General features: G+C 54.4%; 1 protein-coding gene across 2 annotated transcripts in view; it reads left to right on the forward strand.

The window, feature by feature from the left end:
* The window catches only part of gmds (GDP-mannose 4,6-dehydratase), a 62,425-nt gene that overhangs the window by 18,628 nt on the left and 33,169 nt on the right, over positions 1 to 10,628 (forward strand). For both annotated transcript variants that reach the window (XR_011105637.1, XM_068743261.1), the window contains exons 5-7: positions 2,172 to 2,364; positions 3,256 to 3,360; positions 8,981 to 9,108. Coding sequence is in view for 1 of the 2 variants with exons in the window: in XM_068743261.1 (XP_068599362.1) it covers positions 2,172 to 2,364; positions 3,256 to 3,360; positions 8,981 to 9,108 (426 nt within the window). In the remaining variant the exon portion in view is untranslated. The remainder of the gene's footprint in view (positions 1 to 2,171; positions 2,365 to 3,255; positions 3,361 to 8,980; positions 9,109 to 10,628) is intronic.

A 10,628-nucleotide genomic window follows, 5' to 3' on the forward strand; every position in this document is an offset into this window, starting at 1 on the left:
ATTCGATTTCCTGATCATTATTCCCACCTCCTGCGGTTTGGCTGCATCAGACGGATGAGTGACACCTCCATTGGTGGATTAATTGATCCATCATTGGTGTGTGTGTCTGAGTCTTGATATCCTCGGGGGGGGGAGGGGGGAGGCCTCGGCCCACTTGACTTTACCTTGTTAGAACACGCCCGCTCTAATTTCATCCTGCAAAGGTGATGAGTAAAGATGTATTTAACTGTGGTTTACACACACGCACACACACGCACACACGCACACACACACCTCTCCAGGGACTCGTAGGGATTTTATTTGGGTGTTTGCGGTCGGCAGGAATGTGCCGGAGTTTCACTGTTTGACAGCGTCGGGCTCAATAACGGGAACGCCACGCTCGCTGAGGGGCGGCCCGGCTGTTTTCACTCGTGAACCTGGAATCTCAGGTATGAAGACGGTTTACACGATGGGTCATTGATCACTGTGTGACCCGGGAGGTTCGCTTAGAAGATGAATAAACTCGTCAATAACATTCGTCTGCATCAACGCGTTAAAAAAGTACAGGCGTTGATCATAGAATATCCTGAAAAAGTATTTATTTCAGTGATGCCATTCAGAAAGTGAATATCATATATTATACAATAATATATAATATATTATATTCATTCATTACACACAGACTGATATATTTCAAATGTTCATTTCTTTTAATTTTGAAGTATTAACTAATATTCTAATTTTCTGAAACACTGAATTTTGGGATTTCATGAGTTAGTTCATTAGTTAGCGGCTACACACACGCACACACACACACACACACACACCCTTCACGTATGCATTTCAGCAGGAAAGAACTGAACCCACGTAGAACCTGCACATTTAAACCCATCACAAATTTGGGGGGGGGTCGGTGGCAGACCCCCCCAATGCTGACAGGGCCTGGCTGACTTCCCAGAACAGAACACTATCTGCCAGGTCGACCGAGGGCCCCAACAGTCACCTCCAGACGCGCGCACACACACACGCGCACACACACACACGCACACACACGCACACACACACACACACACTGGCCTTTAAACCGTCAGCGCTCAGGCCTCGCCTATAATGACAGAGAATGGAGGCATTAAGGCAATTTGTTTGATTTAACTTGTCAAGACGTCTTGGACTCTGCTCCTCTCAGCTGGTTTTGATACCTGGAGTGTGTGCGTGTGTGTGTGTGTGCGTGTGTGTGTGTGTGGTGTGTGGTGGGAGAGGGGGGGGGGGGGGCAGACCCTTTTGGTGTTGGAAAAACAAGAGGGATGGAGAGAGACAGCAGGGCAGGGAGGGCCGTCCCGGTGAAGGAGGAGGAAACTGTCTCAGCATAAAGTTTATGAGGTCAATGGGGGGGGGGGGGGGGTGAAGAGTGACGGAGGAAGACGATCCACGATGTCTGTGTTCAGAGAGGTGATCTACAGGGATTCTACCCTGTTTTCTATTTTAGTCCATTTAAAGCTTGAAAAGCAGGTTTAAAAAGACGTCAGTGTCGTGTGCGTGCGTCCTCTGCACCAACGGGCGATTCCGTCATCAGCTGATCATCCTGAGCGGCGATTAGAGCGCCGGTGATTCGGGAAACGCGTTTACACACAGTATTTACCCGCCACACACGTAACGACAGCGTGTAAGAATGCAGAAACGGAGCGTCACGGGTTCTTAGACTGAGCTGTGGAGCACAATTGAACCTGATCAAACCTGCTCCCTGTGTGTGTGTGTGGGGGGGGGGGCTCGGAGTGGAATAGAGGCCCAGTGTTCTCTGGCCCCAGCCTGAAATAAGGGGTCTTTATCTGGCCGTGTGTGGAAGCACCAAAGGGCCCACGCCGCCCGCTCCAGGTGTGGCGACCGCGATCCAGCGCGCCTTTTCACCGAGGCCGAACCGGCACTCGCACGGCCTCGCACACATTTCTCATCTAAGGTTAATTTTTGCTTCCCCTCCTGGCCCTCAGCAGTGGAAGCAGGAATTCTGGGAGTTGGAGTGTTTAGCTTGAGCCTTCGGAAACGACACGCTTTACCGTGTTTTGGCCGTGACGTGGCGTGACGGGTCGATCTGCTGCAGCTGGAGATAGACGGACGATTCTAAACTTCCTGCCTGACGTTTGCAGCTCTTCGAAAACCTTCCATCTTTCTCTCTCTCTCTCCGCCGTCTACCTCAGATCTCCTTCGATTTAGCGGAGTACACGGCCAACGTGGACGGCGTCGGCACGCTTCGTATCCTGGACGCCATCAAGACGTGCAATCTCGCCGAGAGCGTGAAATTCTACCAGGCCTCGACCAGCGAGCTGTACGGCAAAGTCCATGAGATCCCTCAGAAGGAAACCACGCCGTTCTACCCTCGCTCACCTTACGGTAACACACACGCACACGCACACACACACACACGCACACACACACTGATTACCTAACTTTCTCTACTTTGCATCATCCATCAAACGATTGCGTCTGACCATGTAAGGGAATAAGAACTCAGATTGCTTGATACTTTCTTGCACTTCTCTTAGTGTGTGTGTGTGTGTGTGTGTGTGTGTGTGTGTGTGCGCGTCGGGGTGAGCGAATGAGAGGGGGCTTTAGTGCTAAGGCAGCGTTTGAGCTCTCTACACACCCTGAGGCCAAACGTCTGACTGACGACTGGAGTGGCTCTCGCTTTAACAAAGACACCTTTATATCCACAGCACTCGGGTTCAGCACACACACACACACACGCGCGCAGGCCGTACGCGTGTGTGAGCGATCCGGTTTCACGCCGTCCGTTGTCTAAACGCTCTCCTCGCTGACACTTTCCCCATCTGTCAACGCTCAATCCGAAGCTGCATGGGAGGCGACGAGGGCCGCTCCTCTATCAATTAGACTCGGGAAGTGGGGAGGCGGAGGTCGCCATGGCGACCTGACTTAACCTCCGGTGTGCATCCTGACCCGCGGCTTAATCAACGGGCGCCTCCCTTTCGCAGGCTCTGGTATTCCCCGCGTGAGCGGCGTGAGGAGGAGGAGGAGGAAGGCGAGAGGAACAGAGGGGAGAACGTTTTTGTGCAAGGCAGGATTTGGTCAGCAGGAGTCTGCGGTTGAAGTTCCTGATGGGGAAGCGTGATCCGTGGTGCTGCCGGGCTCAGCTCTGACACGCAGCTCCACACAATCCGCCTCTCTGACTGTCCTTCCGCCCCGTGCAGACGAGACGTCGCCATTTTGCGCTCAATGAAACGCTTTGGCGCGTCGAGCGTGCCTGATGTTGCCGTCTCCCCTCAGGTGTCGCGAAGCTCTACGCCTACTGGATCGTGGTGAACTTCCGAGAGGCCTACAACATGTTTGCCGTCAACGGGATCCTCTTTAACCACGAGAGCCCGAGGAGAGGTGAGGATTGTCCACCGCGCCCGTGTGGATTGTCATTTTTTGGATTCTATTTTAGCGTTTAGCATCTGATCCTTCAGAGAACACACCTTTAATTCACGCTTGTGTTGCTGCAAACCCGAGTGATGCACGAGGCCTTCGACACAGAAGTTTACGCACGTTTATTTGGGACGTTCTTTATTTGTTCCTATTGATTGATCGGTCGGCTCGTCTCTGATCACACCGCGGTGCTTTTAGGAAGCGGGGCCGGTGATATTGATCCCTCTACGTGACTCACATGATGGTGCAGCGCCCGATGTGTTGCCGGTGTGTTGTTGTTGTTGTTTACATTGCCAAAACCAGGACGGAACCGACGGCCAACCGGCGCACGCGTCGGAGGAACTCCACCTCCTTCAGCAGGAGGCGTCAGTCAGAAGGTAAACCGGATCACCTGGGACCCGGTCCCGGATCGACGGCATTCCCTCCACTTCCTGCACAGCTGGATGGATTCGGTCTTTTAGACGTTCACGCGTCTTCTTTACTGAAGCTGTTCGTCTCAGCTGCTTCATCACGACTCGGATCCGGTCCTTCCTGCACCTGAAGCGCAGCCCGATCGATAATGGCCGTCACGGTGGATTGTGCGTGCCTTGGGACTCTACTGTAGCTTGACGTCATTTAGCCCGCCGCTACGCTAAGCGGTGGAGCAGAAAGCAAGCCATTGTTGCGTTGTGTAAAAGTATTCAATTACACGCTTCGTATAACCTAATATTCATTCGCCACTACTTGACACATACTCACACGCGTTCTGACACAGAGGGAGTCGGTTGTGGTCGCATTTTTAATATGCGCTCTGAGCCCCGAGGGTCGCAGGCGCTGGTTTAACCCGATTTACACGCCGCCGCCGTCCAAAATGAATACCACATGACGGCAGGCGCAGCGCCGCGCCCAGGTCAGCCGCTCAGGTGTTTATGATTTATCCCCTAATGAAGGCCCTGCCCATGACCCCGGCCCAGGTCGGGGGGTCAGCCACTAAACTCTAATGGGTTGCCACACATAGATCGGTGTGGGAACTGGTGTCGCTTACAGCCAGACGGTCCCTTCGCCACGGAGGTCTTGTAATTATTTGACATCGCCGACCCGGTAATGGCGCTCGATGGCGGGCCGGCGAGTCGGACCGACGGCGGAGTGACGGAGGTAAGTAGGAGCAGTTTGTCCGTCAACCCAAAGCAATTCTGATAATTGCTTCTCGCAGGCGGCGCAATTACTGCGACGTCGGGTCCGTGTGTGTTTTCAGTCGCCTCGGAGCAGAAGCAGCTTTTAGGAGAAGCTCAGCGCTTCCACAGAGAATGAGATCCCGCCGCTGGTGCAGCGCCCAAGCAGCTGATGAGCACCCGAAGGTTTCCGGGTTTCATTGGCGCTCGCACGTTCGTTCAGAACTTTTGTTCTGACTGTCCGTCTGTACGATTTAGCAGCAAGTTCTGGTTGTTTGAGCTCCAAGGACGATTTAAACCCGCCAGGAATGTGCTTCTGGTTTCTCTTAGGGTTTCAGTAAACACCTGACCGGCTCCACCAATAAACAGCCGATCTCGGTTCTTCTGCAGCGAAAGGTCTGAATTGGACGGAGAAAGATCCCGTTGCAAATCTAGCATGAAGAAAAGCAAACACACCGCAGATAGCACCTTTCTGGTTAGCTTAGTTGTTAGCCATAACAAACAGCCCTCGCACCGACTCTGAGGAGGGGGGATTAGCATTAGCAGCGGTGCTAAATAGTCTCTATATTACTCTGACATACGAGACGATACTCCATAGTGAATCCAAATAACCGGCACAATCGACAAACATACAGGACCCCGAAACAATGACGGTGATGAAAGACAAATACTCCGGTTTAACCTACAGTTATTAACGGTCCGCTGCCCCCTGACCCGTTTCGTGAGGGTACCCGGTAACGCTGCTGCTGTCCAGCTCCGGTTTTACGGTAATCCAATGGTTTATTTGGGGGGGGTCCAATCCCTCTCCCAACCCCGAGCGCTCTGTGTTCCACGCCTGGCAGTGTAGAATAATATGCTGTTTTGCTAGCAGACCAGTTAGCATCGGGGAAGTCAGAGCAGCGCTGCCAAAGTCAATGCCGCCCCCTCACACATGCCCCCCCCCCCCCCCCTCACACATGCCCCCGCTTCATCTTTCTGCTTTTGTTGACGTGGAGCCCAGAAGGTCAGATCGCGTGATAGATTTGTAAGACGATATGTTTTCCATTTACCGGGGAGACAATCTCCAGATAGGAGGGGGGGGGGGGGGGGGTCGAGGGGGATTTGGCAATACCATGAGACGGAGCTGAGGGGGGCTGAGGGGGGCTGAGGGGAGCGGGCACCTTCGTGTTCTTCGGCCCTGCGTTTTGGGGTGTTGTTGAGGAAAGCTGATGAGCAGTCGCACCTTTAACCATGTTGCGTCATGTAGGCGCTGTTGCCCCCCCCCCCCCCCCCCCGGGTATCACTCGTTCTCCCCATCCTCCCTTTCTTTCCCGGCGCCGTCCGTCGTTTCGTTGCCCGTCTCCGGTCGTCGTTGCATCCGCCCGGCCCCGTCCCAGCGCTGCGCGCATGGCGCTCCGTTCTTTCCACACCCTCCGCCGAACGAGGGCGGCGGCCGGTCAGGCGTGGATGGGTGCTGAGTGGGAGGAGCTCAGCGTCTGACAACTCTTGGACGCAACACAAGTATTCTCCGTGATGGCAGACAGGTCTTTGTCCTGAGAGGAATCTGGGCTCAGCTTGACTTGAGTACGATTCTCCCGCAGTGTCACTCGGCATTCCCACGAGTCCGTCCAGACAAAGACGCGTTTGAGATGAAGAGCGTGTTCGTCATCGCGTACTCTAAGGCCCGGAACGCGTCCGAGCTGAGCGAGGAGATGAATGCTGGCGTTTGACACTTAAGACTTTCACTCCCTGCGGCCAATGACGAAGCTGGAATTTGTAAACCTCTTGTTGGGGGGGCAACCTTCCTGTTTCTGTTCTGGATGTTCTTTTCTTTGCCAGCTTCACAAATAGCCCGTTCAGACAAGCACGACAGAGATGACTCAGCTGGAGTCGCCGTTCCGGAGAGAAGAATGCGATCCGTCATCCTGTTGTGGGACTGCGGAACGTTCATGAAGACACTTCAGGTCGCCGAGTCGGCCTGGATTTATAATAGCATCCTGAAAATGGGAAACCGGGTCTGAACAGACTGGCGCTGTGATGCGAGGCCTTTACCGAAAGGTGGGAGTGTACCTTTTCATCTCGGTTTGACGTGCTGGTGTGTTTGAGATCTGATCCATGACGACGCCGTATGACCTCAGACGTTACTGAAAGGTCATCTGTTCTATTCTGGCTATGCTCTCCCAACATGCGTTCATGATTCGGTCGGTCCACAAACACTCTATCCGTTGATAGACCCACCGGAGCCCAGCTCCTGTCCCTGTCCCGCCTGGACCCGCATGGCCTGGCTGGATGTTCCCTCCTCCTCCTCCTCTTCTTCTTTTCCCCTTCCATATTTCAGCCCAGCTGTCCCAACGAAGTCCGCGTGACACTTTTCCTGTTGGAAAACAACGAGGAGAAACGTCGAGAGCAGCAGGAGGAGATGGAGTCTCCTTTTCTGGCCTGCATTTTGCTGACTGCTCAGTTTTCACGGCTCGTGGCTTTTTATTGGACTCTCCGCCGGGCCCGGGCGAGGTTAAACGGCCACCGAAGCCCCGTTCGTCCCCGCCGGCTCCCCTCGCCCACCTCCAGCCCCTCCTCCTGGCCGTCCTGCGGTGCCGCTGCCAGTAAAGGAAACACATTAACACCCGGGCCAGAAACAGAGCCGGCTTTGTCCTTGGCCAGGCAGGCCGCTCCATTAGGCCCTTGCTCTCGTCCACACCGCAGCAATTAGAGCGGCAGGGAGCAGGGCCACTCCAAACAGAGGTGCGAGCTTTACAAGGAGTCCACAGGTGTGCTGGGGGGGGGGGGGGGGGTAATAGACTTTATTACTGATTGGGTGCACCGTTCTCAACCCAATCCCTCTGACACATTTTTAAGAGCCGGCTCGGCCCCGCGGAGTTTTGACGACCCGCGTTTAACCTGCAAACGTGAGTTCCCCTTGGAATCAGACCCCCAATTTCCAATTCACCGTAGCAACCGCTCCGGGCTGCCGCCGCCCACCTCGAGTAAATCGAGCTGCAAGTGGTGTAACTGCAGATAGCGGGTAATCCATTTCTTTTTAGTGAAGGACGGTAGTGGAAAATCGTCACATCAGGAAAATCTTAAGCTTCTAAATGTACAGTAATACGGAGGCGAGGAGTGGATCAGCTAAAAATAACAAGCTTTGAAGTTCGAGTTTTTCACTGATGATCTTTATTTTAGGTGTTTCCAAGTGTTACCAGATCGTTTGTGGAAGAAACTGTTTTAAAATCCGAGCGTCATCCTCTGGCTGCCCGAGGCCGATGGATATGCTGACATTTAATCCCCAACATGGCTTCTTACAGAAAAACATCCATCCTGCGTGTCGTGAAAAGTCCGTGACACGAGGTCGTTTTCTCAGACTTCCTCCAGATCCTCAGAAAACATTACACAACTGTTTTCGTCCAAGTGGGTTTCTCCACGACCGGTTAACCGGCGGAATAATAATAAACAGCGGAGTTCCCCTTTCAGACGTTTGACTTTCCATCCACGACTCGTTTTAATTTCATTAAACGTCAGCGGCGGCCGCGTGATCCGGGACGGACACACGCCGCGCTGGACTTTCCCATGTAAGCGTGTCTAGCCTCCCCGGGTCTGTCTTCGCTCAGCCTCCCCAGGGCTGTCGCTTTCCTATGAAATAATCACTACAAATTTGGTGCATTGGCATGATTGGGTTCACGGGATGGAAGCTCTGCTCCATGTCAGGGCAACGGCGGCACGGCGTTGTGACGGAGCGGCTGCGTTTCGGGCGGGATGGGCGCATTGCTAAAAGCCAACGTTCATCTCAGACATGAAGAGCTTATGGAGCTCGTAGGAGCTCTTAAGAGGCCCCAAAGAGGCCCCAAAGAGGCCCCAAAGAGGCCCCAAAGAGGCTCACGCACGACTGTGGCAGATTTAGTGGCCGTAGGAAAGTGTCGGCTAAAAATAGACGACGCTTTGATGCGATTTTTTACATTTCTGCACCGAAACAGAAACACGGCGGCGTTGTTCGACGTGGCGCTCTGATATTTAGTGTTCCATTGGCGTGATCAGAACGCTCAGTGTCCCGCCAAAGACCGAAAGGCTTTTCCAGCCCCTCCGGTGGCACAGGAATAGTCGTTAAAAGCCACACATGTTGGCTCCGATCGGGAAGCCGACCCGTTTGTCCACCTGGCAGATAAACGCCCCCCCCCGGCTGCGGAACGTCCCTTCTCCTCGGGACGCGTCTCGGCATCCAGCCTGGGTCTGATACCGGAGCAGTGAATTAGAGATGAAAATGAAAGGGAAGGAGGTGGTGAAGACTTTCCGGGGGGGTTGCTGCTCCGGTTCTTGGAGCGGCGGCGGAGGTTTGGAAGTCTTCGCTCCTCGCTTCTATTTAGGCGCTGGTTTTTTTTTGTGTGTGCGTGCCGCATTGGATCTAAACTCAGGCTCTACGTGTTTGAACTGTTCTCAGTTGTGTTTTAATGTGTGTGTTTCAGGCGCGAACTTTGTGACGCGTAAAATCAGCCGCTCCGTGGCGAAGATTCACCTCGGCCAGCTGGAGAGCTTCAGCCTGGGCAACCTGGACTCCAAGCGGGACTGGGGCCACGCCAAGGACTACGTGGAGGTAACGCACACACCAGAGCAGCGCGTGCACCGGGGCACGCTGTCCCAGATCATTTGAGGCCGCAATATGCGATCGGCATGAAACCTCCTATGATTGCCTGCCAAAAGAGAAACGGGGATAGGAGGAGAGGGAGAGGGACGCCTGCTGGGAGGCCACAGACTGCACTCTGGTTTCCCACAACTCACCCATGTCCCAGATCCCTTCAGACCCCCCCCCACCCCCCCAACGCCCGCAGAAGAGAGGAAGATATGAAGGGAACGGCGTGTCCCGGGGACGATGACAGAAATATGGTGTTTGTGTTAACGTAATGGTGCCAGCAGCAAGCAGAGAGAGGAGCGGGGAGATGAAACGTCCAGGAGGTGGCGTGTGTGTGTGCGTGTGCGTGCGTGTGCGTGCGTGGACGTCAGAGTGTGTGCGTGTGCGTGCGTGGACGTCAGAGTGTGATCGGTTAAGTTGAACGGCTGTTGAGATGAAAGACTCCACGGGTTGCCATGTCTGACGGCAGACCTCACTGAGGGCCGTGTTTTTTTAGGAGGCCGTGGCGGCGTTGGCGGCGGGGTCGCTGTTTGAGATGGGATCGCGGGTGAGGAGGTTACGGCGGGGTCACGGCGTCAGCGGGGCGGTAGTCGAGCAGCGTTTCACGCCGCCGATGGCGTCGGCCAGGCGTCAGAGGGCTGGTCGACATAAATCAAACTTTCTGTTTGTCCAATTCTAATAAAGCATCAAAGGAATCCTGGAAGTGAACGTGGACAGACGGACGTGAGGTGGCAGGAAGGAGCGCATCATAGTCGTACACGACGTCAGTGGAAAAACCAAAGTGGGCTTGAACACACGCGCATTCCCAGCAGAGACGTGCCCACTGGAGTTCACCAGCAGTTTGGGATTATTGTGGATGACAGGGAGGAGGGCGAGAGGCGGGATCAGAGGGAAGCGAGTCGGTCCGGTAGCATCGACTGTTCACGAGAATTATATTTTTATCTCATTTTATATCGTTCCTTTAAAGCTATCCCAGCGCCGGTTTGCGTTGATCAAAGTCCCGTTGCTGAGATTTCCGGCTGAGGCGTCCGATCGTCTGATTTGTACCTGATGTCGTCGTCATGGCGGCCGCTGCTGTCCTGGGTGGGATTAGTTTAGTTTACCGGGAACATGTCCGCCTGGATTGGGTCCTCTTCAGGTTTCTCCTTCCTTCGGTGGGTCTGCCATGGCCCCGCCCCCCTCCGGAGCGCCCCGGTTTGAGGCGCTCCAGGTTTCCTGTGGGAACGGCAGACATTCCAGTCCTGGTGAATCAGGCACCTCCTCGCCGCGTGTCTCCAGTTTCGGAAAGCCGGATTTCGGGAAGCCAAACAGAAGCCAGAGGTGCTTAGTGGAACCGACTGGGTAGGGGGGGGGGGGGGTGAGGGGAACAGATGTGTGCTTGTGCACCATGCCTAAATGAGTCGCGCCCCCCCCCCCCCCCCGCTCTGTCTCACTTTAAAATATCCATCCAGTCGGTGTCACTGCTGCGTTGCCATGACGAAGCC

This window comes from Brachionichthys hirsutus, chromosome 9 (genome assembly GCF_040956055.1).
Source record: "Brachionichthys hirsutus isolate HB-005 chromosome 9, CSIRO-AGI_Bhir_v1, whole genome shotgun sequence".
In the NCBI taxonomy this organism is placed as follows: Eukaryota; Metazoa; Chordata; class Actinopteri; order Lophiiformes; family Brachionichthyidae; genus Brachionichthys; species Brachionichthys hirsutus.